The 18,185-nt window shown below is 45.4% G+C and overlaps 1 protein-coding gene across 1 annotated transcript in view; it reads right to left on the reverse strand.

The window, feature by feature from the left end:
• The window catches only part of TRPM6 (transient receptor potential cation channel subfamily M member 6), a 340,636-nt gene extending 324,799 nt beyond the window's left edge, over window positions 1–15,837 (reverse strand). Inside the window, 1 exon segment of the mRNA XM_075318063.1 lies at window positions 15,727–15,837. Within this exon segment, the coding sequence (XP_075174178.1) occupies window positions 15,727–15,744 (18 nt within the window). The 5' untranslated portion in view covers window positions 15,745–15,837.
• Window positions 15,838–18,185: the final 2,348 nt, after the last annotated feature.

Here is an 18,185-nt window from a genome sequence, read left to right on the forward strand (position 1 = left end):
ATCCTAATTGACCTAAAACGGGAGAGGATTATTGTGATTTTATGTCGGATAGTGAGAAAAACATGCAGATGTGATTTTTTTTAGATTGTGTATGTAAACCTTTGGTTTTAGCTGTATAATGTCCCACCCCCTGCATATTGTAAGCTTGCACGTGACACTAAAGGATGTTTAGCCTGGTCTTTAGCCACAAAATAAATAATTAAAACAAAAAACAAATGCGAAGTCCTCTCCTAATTTTGGTAGTCAGCTAAGGTAAACCAGACAGCTGCAGCCTGCAGACCACAGCTGGCAGCTTTACCTTGGCTGGTAATTCAAAACAGAGGTCACCACAAGCTGTTGTAAATTATTCATTTAAATACATGATTTAAAAAAAAAAAAAAATGTGGGGTTCCCCCCACCCCTAATTTGGATCACTAGCCAGGATGAAGCTGACAGCTAGGGTCTAATATTCTCAGGCTCGGGAGGCCACGATTGTTGGGTTTTCCCCAGCCTAAAAATATCAGGCTACATCCGCCCCAGAAGTGGAGCATCCACTACATGCACCAATCCTGGCACCTTGCCTCGGCTCTTTCCGTTGTCCTCGTGCAGTAGCAAACGAGGTAATATGTATGGGGTTGATACCAGCTGACATCAAGCCTAGCTATTAGTAATGGGTGGCCATCTATCAGATCTATCAGACACCCCCACAACTTATCCTGTAGTTGTAAATGGTCAAAAAAAAAAAAAAATATTTTATTTATGATAAAACACCCCCAGCACCAGAGAACCTGAAAGACATAAAAAGAGAGAAAATTATTAAAGAAGAAGAAAAAAAAAAAAAAACGACAATAGAAACCCTCACTCACCAATTTCTTACCCATCAAAATCCTAATCTGATCTGCCGTAATCCATATGGAGTTCCCACATCATTCCCAGACTTAGTGTCCCAGCCCATGAAGAACAGAATGTTCTCTATAGGATGGGGCCGCAGCCACTAACAGCTCTCAGGGCTGTTGGGGCTCTATTGCATTGATCAATTCAGTAGCTAAATTTCTCTTGATTCATATGCTCATGGCAGTAATGCAGATTCCATTTTTCACATTTTCACTCTTCATATAGCTATTGGATTTTTCAAGTCAGTATTCACACAGCAGTTTCTGCTATTCCATGTATTCCCCTTACATAGTCACTGGTGTGCATACCTTATCTCCCCATAGTGATGTTTTTTTAGGTTTTTGCACCCAGTTCAGACTTAGAATGGTGTTCCAAACGTTATTCCTTATTTACTAACAGCTCTCAAACTGTGCTATGTGAGAACCATGGCAGTGAACTATTATGACCTCATGAGGGCACGGCAGGTAACAGTATGTGGGTCACACAGTAGCGTGTGATCTGCTGTGGGCTGTGACATGCCGTGACGTCATGAGATCACCACAGTTCAGTGCAGGCGGCTCTTGCGATACTTTGTGTGAGAACCACCCTGAGCAAAGAACTGCGGTGAACTCATGACATCACTGTTCGCAGCAGTTCACAAGCTACAGTGTGACCCACATACTGTGATCTGCAGTGCCCCCATGAGATCATCACAGTTCACTGCTGTGGTTCTCATACAGCGCATCATGAGAGCTGGCAGTGGTTGCTACCTCACCCTATAGGAACACTCTGTGCTTCGTAGGCTGGGACAGCAAGTCTGGGAATGACATGGGACCTCAACATGGATTATGGCGGACTAGATTTGGGTCTTGACGGGTAATAAATTGGTAAACAAGGTTGTCTCTTGTCTTTTTTTCTTTAATAATTCTGTCTTTTTATATCTTTCAGATTCACTTTGCAGGAACGTTATGGGACCTCCTTGTGGCTTACTGTGAATCTTAATATATATTTTTTAAAATAAATTGGTGGATGAGGGCTGGTGTCGGGGGGGAGGGGTTATTATAAATAAAACCATTTACAACTACTGGATTAGTAATGGGGATGTCTGATTAATGCCCACCCATTACTAATACCAGGGCTTGATGCCAGCTGGCAAGTCACAGCTGGTATCAAGCCCATATATTACCCAAACAAAGGAGAACATATAGTGGACTTATAGAAAATTGTGTAAAACATATAATTTTATTAGAAACACTTAAAAGGTTCAAGACAGTACAAAATACATATAAAAATGGCAGTGCAGGTGAAGGTATTATAAACAATGGTCAAAACAATTTGTAAATTTTGCAGTGTCAAAATAACGGAATCCCTGGTCACTATGAGTAACAAATAAGACTAATATGCCTATGTTAATGTGCACACCAGGGAACCATGGCGAAAAAGTAGCCAGATAAATCAGCCCCCTGCAGGGTAAGTAAACAAGAGCTGAGTTGACAAAAAGGTACAAAAGAGCACATATAGAACAATAAAGTGTTGCTTGCAAATGCATATACAAACAGCTCAAAAAGTATACCTGCAGGGGGGCTGATTAAGAACCACCCAACGCGCGTTTCACGTGTCTCAGTGCTCGCTTTCTCAAGGGGGAACCAGTTTGCCAACACACAAGGGTAACAGAAATAGGTGAGGTGAAGCACCAGGATTGGAACATCTAATGGATGAGCCACTTCTCGGGCGGCTGAAGCCTACTATTTTTCGGCTGGGGAGCGCCCATGAACCATGGGCCTCCCTAGCTTGAAAGGCCAAAGTACTGTTAGATGCAGGGGTTCGCAGATAGCAAGATGTAGCAGAGCTAGAGAAGTTGTTAGATAGGAATACTGGTGAAAAGCGGGATGGCCGGGTATCGCGGTCGCATTTTTCACAGCAAGTGCATCAGGGATTAAGTAAAGGTTTTACCCTTGGGAGGAGCTTGGGGAACTAGACCCATGGCTGCCTAAGGAGCTGGGTGCGTGGTGCTGTCGACTGACCGGTCCCCCTGCGAGCAGGTCTGTTGTCAGCAGCCTGCTGGGTGATGTAGGGGACTTGTGGGGCCCACCGGCACCAGGAAGAGAGAGTAGCTAGGGCCCCAGGTGTTAGAGTGAGACGGGATGGCTGGTAGCATAGTGCAGCCAGAAGAACTGAGACAGTTGGAAGGAATACCAGTTAGTGCTGGAGTGGACAGGAATAAGAAATAGTTAAGAGTAATGGACAGGAAGAAAGAAACTGATTAAAGTAACTACAATTTGTATGGAACCCTTGCTACAAAAAAGTACAGTAACAGTAAAAGTTACGTTTGAGAAAAGAGAAACAGTCTTGAGTCGTCTTCTTGTTTTGTCCCTGCACTAGAAGAAAGAAGAGACGAAGTTACCCTGAGCGGCAAGTAAGTGGACGAAGACCAAATGTTCTCAAGCCCGACTATATGCTTGTAGCAGTGGACAGTGGGTCGCATGACACCCTGACTACGACTACAGCGCCCCCTGTTTACACATATCCACATGTCAGATTACAGGTCATCTTTGCATTATAGGTTGGACTATATTTCAGCTATGGGGATCATTGTACGATGTAAAAATAAGTAACAAATGGCTTAAAGTAATATGGTAGAGATCTTGGCTAAAACATCCGTATCAAACCATTAAAGACTCTGTTCACATCGTAATATCTGCATTTGCAGAACAATGAAAATAAATGAAGATCCAGACTTCTGTCCTGGCACCAACAGTGTCCGATAGGCCCCCTGACCAGGAGACGTTCTGTTGGGTTGCTTTCTTGGTGTTTTTTAAAGATAACATGTCATAGTATACTGAACGGTTTTGTCAAGCATTTTTGTCAAGAACTGTGATGAAGGGTCTGATCAAAGCCTAAAATGAACACTTGTGTTAAACTCAATAGCATATATATAATATTAATACTACTACACTCCTTTCTGTTAAAGGGAAGCGATCAATTGGTAAAATGCTATTAACATGCAGATATGATGTTCTTCAGTTAATAGCATTCTGAACCTGCCCGATGCCTGCACATAAAACCCCACATAGGGAGGAAATGAACTTTAATCCTCCTAACAGCGTTCAGATTTCAGTCATGAAGGCAGCGCTGGAGCAGGTTCAGTCACAGCTCTTTGTATAGCGGTGCCGATAACCGCCACCCACACTGCCTAACAGCCACTCAGCATTAGAACCTGCTGTTAGTCAGTGTGAGGGTCTGTAGTATACACAGAGTGTTGACTGAAGCCACACTGACGCCGCCCCTGTGATTGAAACCAGAATCCTGCCAGGAGGATTCAAGTTATATTCCTCCCGGCAGCATGGGTTAATGTGCAGGCGCTGAGCAGGTTTAGAATGCTATTAACCTGCAGATTAACCCCATATCTGGGTGCACAGTGGCTCAGTGGTTAGCACTGCAGTCTTGCAGCACTGGGGTCCTGGGTTCAAATCCCACCAAGGACAACATCTGCTAGGAGTTTCAAAATACAAAATCAATTAATCTGATCGGTAAACAACGTAACGGCAAAAAAATTCCAAACGCCAAAATTAAATTTTTTTGGTCGCCGCAAATTTTGTGCAAAATGCAATAACAGGATTACCCTTAGCTAGCAATAGAAAAAGCAGCAGGAGCCCACGCATTTTTTTTTATTATTTTAAATAATTAAATAAAAAATAATGAGCTTCCCTGTATTTTGATTGTCAGCCAAAGTAAAGCCAGACAGATAAGGGTGGCAGCCCGTAGCCATCTGCTTTATGTGCGCTGAGAATGAAAAACACCGGAGCGCTACGTCATCATGTATTTTTATACAACTATATATTGTGTACACATACAGTGTTATATATATATATATTATATATATATATATATATATATATATATATATATATATATTATATATATATATATATATATATATATACACATACACACACACACACACACACACACACCTCTGGCAACAATTAAAAGACTACTGCAAAATTTTTAGTTTTGGTAACTTTTCTCTTTATATTTTTGACTACACTGTAAATTGTTCTTTTACTCTATAAACTACTGACAATATGTCTGTCTCCAAATTTCCAAGCAAAAAATTTTGTATGTGTTGTACACCAATCTACATTTTACTCAAAAATATACCTATAAAGAGAAAAATCAGAAACACTGAACATCTCGCAGTGGTCTCAATTATATATTAGTACAGACCAAAAGTTTGGACACACCTCATTCAAAGAGTTTTCTTTATTTTCATGACTCTGAAAATTGTAGATTCACATTGAAGGCATCAAAACTATGAGTTAACACATGTGGAAAGAAATACTTAACAAAAAAGTGTGAAACAACTGAATATATGTCTTATATTCTAGGTTCTTCAAAGTAGCCACCTTTTGCTTTGATTACTACTTTGCACACTCTTAGCATTCTCTTGATGAGCTTCAAGAGGTAGTCACCGGAAATGGTCTTCCAACAGTCTTGAAGGAGTTCCCAGAGATGCTTAGCACTTGTTGGCCCTTTTGCCTTCACTCTGCGGTCCAGCTAACCCCAAACCATCACGATTGGGTTCAGGTCTGGTGACTGTAGAGACCAGGTCATCTGGCGTAGCACCCCATCACTCTCCTTCTAAGGCTGGAATCACACTTAAGCGTGTAAAATCGGTCTGAGTCTCATGCTGGAAAGTAGCATGAGCTCTGTTCACGTTATGATCAGTGTGTAATGCAACTGCAATGCGATTCTGTGATTTTTCAATTGATTTGTAGTCTGTGTGCAATCGGTGTTTGATGCGTATGGGATCCGTTTTTATTCTCAGCAGCTATGTCATCTGCCATTCAGCTCTGCTACATGGCCGCTGACAGCAGACACAGACAGAGCCGCACGATCAGAATGAAGTCGGATGAACTTCACCTGACTTCATTGTCATCCCGCGGCTCTGTCTGTGTGGCATGGCCTGATTTTCGGTCACCGGTGAAGGTCTCATCAGAGTGACTGCAGTGATCTGCGCTATCAGCGGTGCAGTCACTGAGGTTACCCTCGGCCACAGCTGAAGTCCTCCCGCTAAGATTTGTGGCCGCGGGTAACCTGAGTGATGTCATCGCTGATAGCGCGACTCACTTCAGTCACTGCGGGGAGCTCACAGAGAGTGGTCGTGGTCTGTGACCACTGTCAGCTTCTGATGTAGCAGAGCTGAAAGCGTCATGGGACCTCTATGGATTACGTCGGACCTGGAGGGGTATTTGGGGACTTTAATAAAATGGTTAAAGAGGTTGTTGTTTTTTGTCATTTATTACAAATAAAGGATTTTTTGGATGTGTGTGTTTATTTTCTTTAACTAACAGGTTAATCATGGAAGGTATCTTGGGGAGACGCCTGCCATGAATAACCTAGGACTTAGTGGTAGCTATGGGCTGCTGCCATTAACTCCTTATTACCTAGATTGCCACCACACCAGGGCAATTCGGGATGAGCAGGGTACAGTACCGGGACTGTCGCATCTAATGGATGCGGCAATTCCGGGCGACTGCAGGCTGATATTTTTAGGGTAGGGGACTCTCCATAACGTGGAGCTCCCCATCCTAAGAATACCAGCCTTCAGCCGTGTGGCTTTTCCCTGGCTGGTAGCAAAATTGGGGGGGGGGGGCCGCACGCCATTTTTTTTTAATTTATTTATTTATTTTACTTCATGATATAGACCTGCCCACCGGCAGCTGTGATTGCTTGCAGTGAGACAGCTGTCACTCATCGTGGGGGCGTGTCTGACTGCAACCTATCATAGGCGCCGGTGGGCGGAGGAAGCAGTGAATACGAGATTGAATAATGAGCGTCCGGCTTTTTCAAAAGAGGAGAAGCCGCCAGAGCAGTGTGAACGCTGTGCAGCGCCGCGCAGGTGATCGGGGATCAGTGAGTATGAGAGAGGGAGTGGGAGGGAGAGACCGACATGGACAGAGAGAGGGATAGAGACATAGAGAGACCGACCGACAGACAGACCGACCAAGAGAGAATAGAGACCGAGAGGGAGAGACTGACTGACAGAGATAGAGATTGACCGACATTGTCAGACCTCACTCGTTTCCAGTGTTTTCTGAAACATGCGATAAATGTATTTAGAAAAACGGATGTCACTAGGATGGTGTGTGACATCCGTTTATTTACCAGCTCCCATAGAGTTGCATTGGAGAGACTCGCACGAGAAACTCACCAAAACGCAGCATGCTGCGATTTTTTTCTCAGTCCGATTTGGACTGAGAAAAAAAATAGCACATGGGAGCTGCCTCAATGATTAACATTGGTCCGAGTGCAATGCGAGATTAAGGCTATGTGCGCATGTGTGCGCTCTGCACCGCACCTAAAAGGTGCGCTTTAGAGCGCAGCTGAAAAGCTCCGTTCTGATGCGCATGTTGCCGGCAGAGAACGTGCGCTCTGCATGCTGCCTCTCCCTATAGACAGCATGCAAACCGCACGGAAGAAGTGACGTCACTTCTTAGAACGCAGCGATTCGGGCAGCAGCTGAATCGCTGCATTCTAATATGCCACGTGCACACGGCTCCTGCACAATCTCCATAGACTGTGCAGGGGACGCAGGACGCATGCAGTTACGCTGCGCTGCAGATCGCAGCGTAACTGCATGTAATACACACACGTGCGCACATAGCCTTACTCGCATTGAACTCGTGCGAGTTAATCGCAAGTGTGAAGCCGGCCTTAGTCAAATAGCCCTTAGGGTATGTGTGCATGTTCCGTTTTTACATGCTTTTCAGCAGTGTTTTCAACTGCACCTTTTCAATGCCAAAATGCATGCGTTTTGATTTTCCAGCCAAGTCTATGAGAAACATGCGTTTTGGACTACATAAACGCACACGTTTATGACATCAAAATAATGGAATGATATGTCCCTTTACACACACACATAGTCCGACAATTAAATTAATGAAAAATATTAACCCCTTCAGCCCCCAGCCTGTTTTCACCTTAAAGACCCGGCCATTTTTTGCAATTTTGACCAGTGTCACTTTGACAGGTTATAACTCTGGAACACTTCAATGGATCCTGGCGATTCTGACATTGTTTTTTGTGACATATTGTACTTCATGTCAGTGGTAAATTTAGGCCGATATGTTTTGCATTTATTTGTGAAAATTTCGGAAATTTGGCGAAAATTTAGAAAATTTCGCAATTTTCAAAATTTGAAATTTTATGCCCATAAATCTGAGAGATATGTCACACAAAATAGTTACTAAATAACATTTCCCACTTGTCTGCTTTACACCAGCGCAATTTTTGGAAAAAAAAAAATTCCGTTAGGAAGTTAGAAGGCTTCAAAGTTCATCAGCAATTTCTCATTTTTCCAACAAAATTTACAAAAAAAAAACATTTTTAGGTACCACATCACATTTGGAGTGATTTGAGAAACCTAGGCGAAAGAAAATACCCAAAAGTGACCCCATTCTAAAATCTGCACCCCTCACTCTGCTCAAAACCACATCCAAGAAGTTTATTAACCCTTTAGGAGCTTCACAGCAACCAAAGCAATGTAGACGAAAAAATGAAAATTTTACTTTAAAACAAAAATGTTACTTTAGCCATAAAAATTAGTATTTTCACAAGGGTATCAGGAAAAATGCATCCTAAAATGTATCGTGCATTTTCTCCTGAGTACGCAGATACCTCATATGTGGTGGAAATCAAATGTTTGGGCACACAGCAGGACTCGGGAGGCAAGGAGCGCCATTTGAATTTTTGAGTGCAAAATTAGCTGCACTCATTAGCGGACGCCATGTCAGGTTTGAAGACTCCCTGAGGTGCCTAAACAATGGAGCTCCCCCATAAGTGACCCTATTTTGGAAACTAGAGCCCTCAAATATTTTTTCTAGATGTTTGAGGTGCACTTTGAACCCCTTGGGGCTTCACAGAAGTTTATAACGTTGAGCCGTGAAAAGAAAAAAATTTTTTTTTACCACAAAACTGTTGCTTCAACCAGGTAGCTTTTTTTATCACAAGGGTATCAGGAAAAAAATGCACCATAAAATGTATTGTGCATTTTCTCCTGAGTACGCAGATACCTCATATGTTGTGGAAATCAAATGTTTGGGCACACAGCAGGACTCAGAAGGCAAGGAGCGCCATTTCACAGCAAAATTGGTTGGAATTATTAGCGGACGCCATGTTGCGTTTGGAGACCCCCCTGAAGTGCCTAAACAATGGAGCTCCCCCACAATTGACCCCATTTTGGAAACTAGACCCCTCATGGAATTTATCTAGCTGTTTAGTGAGCACTTTGAACCCCTGGAGGCTTCACAAACGTTTGTAACGTTCAGCCATGAAAATATTTTATCCTTTTTTTTAACCACAAAATTGTTTTTTCAAACAGGTAGCTTTTTTTCACAAGGGTATCAGGAAAAAATGCACCATAAAATGTATTGTGCAATTTCTCCTGAGTACACAGGTACCTCATATGTGGTGGAAATCAATTGTTTGGGCGTACGGCGGGGCTCAGAAGAGAAGGAGCGCCATTTCACAGTAAAATTGATTGGAATTATTAGCAGGCGCCATGTTGCATTTGGAGACCCCCTGAGATGCCTAAACAATGGAGCTCCTCCACATGTGATCCCATTTTGGAAACTAGACCCCCCCCCCATATAAAAAAAAATTAGTTTGGTGAAATAAAAAATACAGACATCAGTAAAGAAAAAAAATGAATACAAAAAAAAAAAAATATATATATATATATATATATATATATATATATATGAGCGCCTGCCACTAAGACCAGTGCCAAACGTGAGAGCAATGCACAAGTCTCGCATCGCATCATCCACTCCAGTCTGGAAGCGAGCAACTGCGCTGGATAATGCGATGCGAGAGGGCGGGGTGGCAGATGAGAAAGGGCGCAGCGGATGGAAGATGGGAAAGGGCGCAGCGGATGGAGGAGCGGCAGAGGATGGGAAAGGGCGCAGCGGATGGATGATGGGAAATGGTTCAGCGGATGGAGGAGCGGCGGAGGATGGGGGGGGGGGGGTGAGATGGGGATACCTACCTTACAGGATGGATCTAGGCAGCAGGATCACAGCAGACAGAAGAGGCAGCAGATGAAGGAGGCAACAGATTGAGGAGTGTGAGAGGGGGCAGTAGATGAAGAGGATGGGAGAGAGCAGGCAGCAGATCGGGGAGGGGGGCAGAGTCTGATGGGAGAGAGAGAGATGGCACATGGAGGAGGGGGGGCCCCGGGGGGAGGGGGGCCCCCAGAACATGGAGGGGGGAGGGTGGCTTGCAGCACATGTGGGGGGAGGGTGGCTTGCAGCACATGTGGGGCGAGGGTGGCTTGCAGCACATGTGGGGCGAGGGTGGCTTGCAGCACATGGGAGGGGGAGGAGGTGTAGTGGCGATGGAGAAGGGGCAGCCGATTAAGGAAGCGGCGTCGGCCGATCGGGAACAGTGGGGGCCGATTCGAGGGCAGCAGCAGCTGAAAAAGGTGAGTGCGACGGCGGCGGGGACAGTGGCAAACGTGGCAGCGGGGACAGTGGCAGGCGGGGCGATCGGGGACAGCGGTGGATCGGGAGCAGCGGCGGGGCGATCGGAGACAGCGGCGGGGCTGGCGGTGGTGGGCGGGGCGATCGGAGACAGAGGCAGGGCTGGGGCTGGAGGGCGGGGTGATCGGAGACAGCGGCGTGGCTGGCGGGGCGATCTGAGACAGTGACGGGGCTGGCGCTGGCAGGCGGGGCAATCGGAGACAGCGGCGTGGCTGGCGGGGCGATCGGAGACAGCGACGGGGCTGGCGCTGGCAGGTGGGGCAATCGGAGACAGCGGCGGGGCGATCGGAGACAGCGGGGGGGCTGGCGGTGGGTGGCGGGCGGGGACAGGGGCGGGCGGCGGGGGCAGCAACTTACCGATGGGCACCCGCAGAGACCGCTCTCCTCGCCTTTCAGGGACGGACACAGGTCACCGGCACCAGATCCACGGTGATTGGAGAGATCGGTCACAAGACCGGTCTCTCCAATCAGAGCTGGGGGCGGGTGAAGCACCGATCACCCAGCTCCAGCCAATGGCCAGTGCTACAGCAGCACTGATCAGGGCTGGATTTCAATGTTCCAGCCATTTTCAATGGCTGGAACATTACAGTGACTGTAATTGGCTGAGCGGCGTTCGTCAGCCAATCACAGCCTCTGTAGGTTCGGGGAGGAGGCACCACCCCTCCTGAGGTCAGGCAGAGGTCCCCTCCTTCCCAAATCTACTGTTTAATTAAACAAATTTCACTCCCCGGGGCTCCGGGACCGCGATTTCGCAGCCTTCATAAGATTGTTAAGAAATGGCCATTCAAAACTTTGGGGAGATTCACAAGGAGTGGCTGCTGGACTCAGTGTCTCAAAACCTACCACACACAGACATATCCAGGACATGGGCTACAACTATCTCATTCCTTGTGTCAAGCCACTCATGACCAATAGACAACACCAGAAGCATCTTATCTGGGCCAAGGAGAAAAAGAACTGGACTGTTGCTCAGTGGTCCAAGGTGTTATTTTCTGATGAAAGTAAATTTTGCATTTAATTTGGAAATCAAGGTCCCAGAGTCTGGAGGAAGAGTGGAGAGGCCACAATCCAAGCTGCTTGATGTCTAGTGTGACGTTTCCACAATCAGTGATGGTTTGTGGAGCCATGTCATCTGCTTGTGTACGTCCACTGTGTTTTATCAACACCAAAGTCAGCGCAGCCATCACCAGGAAATTTTAGAGCACTTCATGCTTCCCTCTGCTGACAAGCTTTTTGGAGATGGAAATTTTATTTTCCAGTAGGACTTGGCATCTGTCTACACTGCCAAAAGTACCAATCCCTGGTATAATAACCACAGTATCCCTGTGCTTGATTGGCCAGCAAACTCACCTGACCTAAACCAAATAGAGAATCTATGGGGTATTGTCAAAAGGAAGATGAGAGACACCAAACCCAACAATGCAGACGAGCTGAAGGCAGCTATCAAAGCAACCTAGGCTTCCATAACCCCTCAGCAGTGCCACAGGCTGATCACCTCCATGCCAGGCCGCATTGATGCAGTAATTCATGCAAAAGGAGCCACAAGTATTGAGTGCATTTACTGTACAGACTTTACAGTAGACCTACATTTCTGAGTTTAAAATAATTTTTTCCAGTTGTTCTTATATAATATTCTTATTTTCTGAGCTAATGACTTTTGGGTTTTCACTGGTTGTAAGCCTCAATCATCAACATTAACAGAAATAGGCTATGTGCGCACGTTGCCTTTTTTTGTGACCACAAAGATGCAGTGTTTTTGGCTGCAAACAAAAAGCACAAAAACGCACCCACGACAAAAACGCACTGGTAAAAACGCATGCGTTTTTACCGTGTTTTGGTCACTGCGTTTTGCTGCGTTTTTCCAATGCATTGCATGGGTGAAAAAACGCAGGAAAGAATTGACATATTGCTTTTTTTTGGTCACCTCAAAAACACAGCTAAAAAAAAAAAGAAAGCACTGTGCGGACAGCAAAAATGAAAACTCAGACTTTGCTGGGGAAGCAAAGTCATGCAGTTTTAAGACCAAAAACGCACCCGAAAAATGCGCAAAAATGCACCGTGCGCACATAGCCATAAACACCTGAAATAGATCACTCTGACTCTATATAATATAGGTTTCCCTTTCACCCGCTACCTCTCCTCTCACTCTCTTCTAGATCCTTTACAATCTGGCTTCCGCCCGTTACACTCAACAGAAACTGCCCTTGTCAAAGTGACCAATGACCTACTGACACCAAAATATTACGGTGACCACTTTCTGCTTATTCTTCTTGACCTCTCTGCAGCCTTCGACACTGTTGACCACCATCTCCTTCTCTCTATGCTCCATTCTATCGGCCTAGAGGACACCGCTCTCTCCTGGTTCTCTTCCTATCTTTCTGGCCGCTCATTCAGCATATCATTTGCTGTCTCCACATCTGCTCCTCTTCCACTCACTGTTGAGGTCCCTCAAGGTTCAGACCTTGACCTTCTTCTTTTCTCCCTCTACACTGCCCCAATTGGACAGACCATCAGTGGATTTGGCTTCCAGTACCATCTTTATGCTGATGACACACAACTATACACCTTATCCCGTGACCTTACCCCCACTGTACTACAGAATACAAGTGACTGCCTGACTGAAGTTTCCAACATCATGTCTGCTCTCTATCTGAAACTTAACCTTTCCAAAACTGAACTTCTTCTATTCCCTCCGTCTTCTAACTTCCCTAAACCCAACATCTCCCTCTCTGTGTGCGGCACCACAATAACTCCTAGGCAGCAGGCCCGCTGTCTAGGTGTTATACTTGACACCGATCTCTCCTTCACTTCCTATATACAATCTCTAGCCCGCTCCTGTCGCTAGCACCTCAAGATCATCTCTAGAATCCGCCCCTTTCTCACAATGGAAACGAGAAAAACCCTCACTGTGGCCCTGATCCACTCCCGCCTCGACTACTGTAACTCTATTAATCGGTCTTCCCATAACTAGACTCTCTTCTCTACAGTCCATCCTCAATGAAGCAGCCAGGGTCACCTACCTGGCTACCCGCTACTCGGATGCCTCCTCTCTGTGCCAGTCATTGGACTGGCTACCTATAGATCACAGGATCCAATTCAAACTGCTTGTTCTCACCCACAAAGCTCTCCACAGTGCGGCACCCCCCTACATCACCACCCTCCTCTCTGTCTATCATCCTACCCGTTCTCTACACTCTGCAAATAACTTTAAACTGGCATCCACACTAATCCGAACTTCCCACTCCCGGATCCAAGACTTCTCCCGAGCTGCACCAATCCTCTGGAATGCTCTACCCCAAGAAGCTAGGATGAATCACAACTTACTCAGCTTCAGACGCTCCCTAAAAACGCATCTTTTAGGGGGCCTATCACACTCCCTAGCCAAATTGAATTTGCATAACTCCACATCAAACTCCACTGCACCCAAATGCATCTCAAGCTTCTGGCCAACTGGTTAAGGCATCCCTTATCTATCCCCCATTTCGGGATTGTCATTGTAAATAAGCACTTGCACCTTGTTTCCACCCCCCATCTCATTGTAGAGCAATGGTTATCTCTTTTTTTTTTTTTCCTTACTCTATTCATTGTATTTTCTATAACTGTCATTTGTTTGTAGAAGACCTCCTGAATTGTAAAACGCTGCGGAATATGTTGACGCTAAAGAAATAATAATAATAATAATAATAATAATAATAATAATAATAATAATCATTACTGGAAAAAATGAACTTTTTGATGATATTCTAATTTATTGAGATGCACTTGTATTTGTTACTGTTGCAGCCAATCACTTATCACAGTGCTGAGTTAGAGATAATGTATTGGCCCGTAACTGGCTGCAAGAGTCTCGTATTGTAGATACATTGTCAACACAGAATGGAGAGTAGCAATGGCAAGGCAGTGGCTTCGTCAGGGAGTCTCGGCGGCAAGGCAGGGGCTTCGGTGGCAGGGTGTCTCAGCGGCAAGGCAGGGGCTTCGGTGGCAGGGTGTCTCGGCGGCAAGGCAGGGGCTTCGGTGGCAGGGTGTCTCGGCGGCAAGGCAGGGGCTTCGGTGGCAGGGTGTCTCGGCGGCAAGGCAGGGGCTTCGGTGGCAGGGAGTCTCGGCGGCAAGGCAGGGGCTTCGGTGGCAGGGAGTCTCGGCGGCAAGGCAGGGGCTTCGGTGGCAGGGAGTCTCGGCGGCAAGGCAGGGGCTTCGGTGGCAGGGAGTCTCGGCGGCAAGGCAGGGGCTTCGGTGGCAGGGAGTCTCGGCGGCAAGGCAGGGGCTTCGGTGGCAGGGAGTCTCGGCGGCAAGGCAGGGGCTTCGGTGGCAGGGAGTCTCGGCGGCAAGGCAGGGGCTTCGGTGGCAGGGAGTCTCGGCGGCAAGGCAGGGGCTTTGGCAGGGAGTCTCGGTTTATTATTGTTTGCATTATTGTTTCAAAGCGGGAGCAGCCATGGCTCAATTGTCTTATGAAATCAAACTTTTTAATTTTGTTACAAATAAAAAAAAAAAAAAAAAAAAAGATAAATCAGCCTAAAATACATACGGTTATGACACTCCAAGTGATGGCTTACCTTATAGAACTGGCATTTTCACACTGCAGTGTCTTAAACATAATATATCCCCGTTATACGGTTACTATGGTAACCAATAAGCTGTTTCAGGCAGCAGTACCGATACCATTTTTTCTAATCACAATATGGGTAAGTAAACCTGGGGTCCTCTAGATGGACAATCTTCTGGGTTTGGGATGGCAATGGACAAAACAGTGTGTAATAAATAGAAACCCCATACTGAAGTGTATATAAATGTGTCTATCCGACACAACATGATGCCATAGTAACATCTAAGATCAGGTAGTTTCTGGAAATCCACATGAAAAAAAGGAAAAGAAGAAGAAGCCATTGTGTGACTAACACATCTGCATTACAGCAATTACTAGTACGTCCCTAATATTTCTATAGTACGCAGTGAAATACCACACATTAGTTATCAAAGCAGCTGCTAAGAACAAACACTACTGTAATATAGGATGCACATGGTATACATATGAAAAGTGTGTGTGTGTGTGTGTGTGTGTGTGTGTGTGTGTGTGTGTGTGTGTGTGTGTGTGTGTGTGTGTGTGTGTGTGTGTGTGTGTGTGTGTGTGTCTCTCTCATTATACTGCTGTCATGATAGTTAATCATGCTATTTGGTATACTACAAGTACCAGCAAGTCTTCTATGTAATAAGTAATGCACATTCATAATCGTATACTAAGAAGCTTCCCAAAATTGTCTGCCACTATATTGAAAAGTGAAGCGTTTGCCTGCAGAAACAAAAACTGTAGGAAAAGTGTAGGAACTCTGTACATTACCTTCAGCTGCATTTTCATGGTGCAAGAGGCTCCCCAGGGGGTGGTAATTAATGGGGTCCCCTGAGGGATCCCCTAAGGCAGTGATCCTCCCAGTGCTGACCAGCAAACTCATCAGACTTTCAAACTGGGGTAATGAGCAGCTTGATATCCCCCACCCTCCAGGGAAACACTTGCAGCAGCAGGAGGAGGAGGAGAAGGAGGAGGAGGAGGCTCCTTCCCACATGCACCTAGCTGAACATATCTCTAGGTACAGGAATGATCCTTGATCTGCTGCAGCAATAAGGAGCCTGATTTATGGCTCCTTCCTCAGAGTACACTACACACATGTAAGAAGCAATTGCAGCTATAAAAAGAGACAAGAACATAGGTGGATGTTTTGTTAAAGGGCAACAAAACATAAAATATTGACTACTGGAAAATATGACTAGTGCTGCACTAGACATTTTTTTCTATACAGTATTCAGAACTCAATGGGCCATTTTTACTCAAAAAAGCTACTACTTTTTAACATTTCTCATAAATCTCAGCATGCAGCAAATCTTAGTAAACGGTGAATGATTTTGAACACGTTACTTTGTGTATTCCTCTGCACTGTGTTTTTTGTGATGAGTGATGAAAAGCATGGATGTCAGTATCCATGTATTGTGCTGATATAACTCTTAAGGCCCCGTTACACGCAACAACATAGCTAACGAGATGTCGTTGGGGTCACAGAATTCGTGACGCACATCCAGCCTCATTAGCGACGTCGTTGCATGTGACATGCACGAGCAACCGCTAACGATGCAAAATACCAAATCGTTGATTGTTGACACGTCGTTCATTTCCCAAATGTCGTTCCTTGTTCTGGACGCAGGTTGTTCGTCGTTCCTGAGTCAGCACACATCGCTACGTGTGACACCCCAGGAACGACGAACAACACCGTACCTGCGTCCTCCGGCAACGAGGTGGGCGTGACTTCCATGCGGCTGCTCTCTGCCCCTTCGCTTCTATTGGACGCCTGCCGTGTGACGTCGCTGTGACGCCACACAAACCGCCACCTTAGAAAAGAGGCTGTTCGCTGGCCACAGTGTCGTCTCTAGGAAGGTAAGTATGTGTGACAGCTCCTAGCGATATTGTGCGCAACGGGCAGCGATTTGCCCATGACACACAAGCGACGGGGACGGGTGCTTTCACGAGCGACATCGCTAGCAATGTCGCTGCGTGTAAAGCCCCCTTAACCCTTTAGGCTCTGTGCCCTGATGAGTCTTTAGTGAGTTTTTGGCGCTGTCATTTTTTAGTGAGTTGTTAGCACTGTGAGTCTTTAGTGAGTTTTGGCGATGTGAGTTTTTGGTGCTGTGAGTGTTTAGTGAGTTTTTAGCACTGTTAGTCTTAGGCTGGCTTCACACTTGCGATTAACTCTCGCATTGCACTCGGACCAATGTTAATCAATGAGGCAGCTCCCATCTGCTATTTTTTTCTCAGTCCAAATCGGACTGAGAAACAAATCGCAGCATGCTGCGTTTTGGTGAGTTTCTCGCACGAGTCTCTTCAATAAAAGTCTATGGGTGTGTGAAAAAGAACGGATGTCACACGGACGGCACATACACCATCCTAGTGACATCTGTTTTTCTCAATACATTTCACACATGTAGCAGAGAACACTGTAAATGCTCCTGTACATGACAGTACATGAATAGTAGCTGCTGAGGGTAAAAACTGATTGCACACTGACAGCACACTGATGAAAAGTGAACTAAAATCGTCCGGCTTTCCAGCATCAGAATCGGACCGATTTTACACTCGCAAGTGTGATTCCAGCCTTAGTAAGTCTTTAGCATTGTGAGTCTTAAGCTATGTTCACACAGGGCTTTTTTGGGAATTTTTTTTTTCCTGACCAAAACCTTATCTTGTGGCAGGAAATCTCCTTTGAGTCATCTCCGTTTTTGGTGTGTTTTTTATGCGTTTTTAGTGGCGTTTTTGCTGCAGATTTGATGCGGATTTGCTGCTTTATTTTCTACAAAATGGGTTGTATCAATGAAAAAACGCAGCAAATCTGCAGAGAGAATTGACATGCTCATTCTTGAAAAACCTGACCAAAAACGCAGGTATTTGACAAAATAGTCAGGAAAAAATCCTGTGTGTGTGTACATGAGATTTCAGAAATTTCATAACTTTGCTGAAACTGTAAAAAGCAGCTTTTTATTAGCATGGATTTGCAAAAAAACCAAGGCAAATCTGCAGCTAAAAAACGCAGTAAAAACTTACCAAAAAAGCCCCTGTGGGAACATAGCCTTAGTGAGTTTTTGGCGCTGTGAGTTTTTCACATTGTGAGTCTTTAGTCAGTTTTTGGCGCCGTGAGTCTTTAGTGAGTTTTTGGCACTGTGAGTTTTTAGTGAGTTTTTTGCACTGTGAGTGTGATGCCCTGGCGCCGCCAGGTGTCGCACACAGAAGTAGGCCCCCACATAACACCTTCCCTC

Source organism: Anomaloglossus baeobatrachus, chromosome 1 (genome assembly GCF_048569485.1).
Source record: "Anomaloglossus baeobatrachus isolate aAnoBae1 chromosome 1, aAnoBae1.hap1, whole genome shotgun sequence".
NCBI lineage: Eukaryota > Metazoa > Chordata > Amphibia > Anura > Aromobatidae > Anomaloglossus > Anomaloglossus baeobatrachus.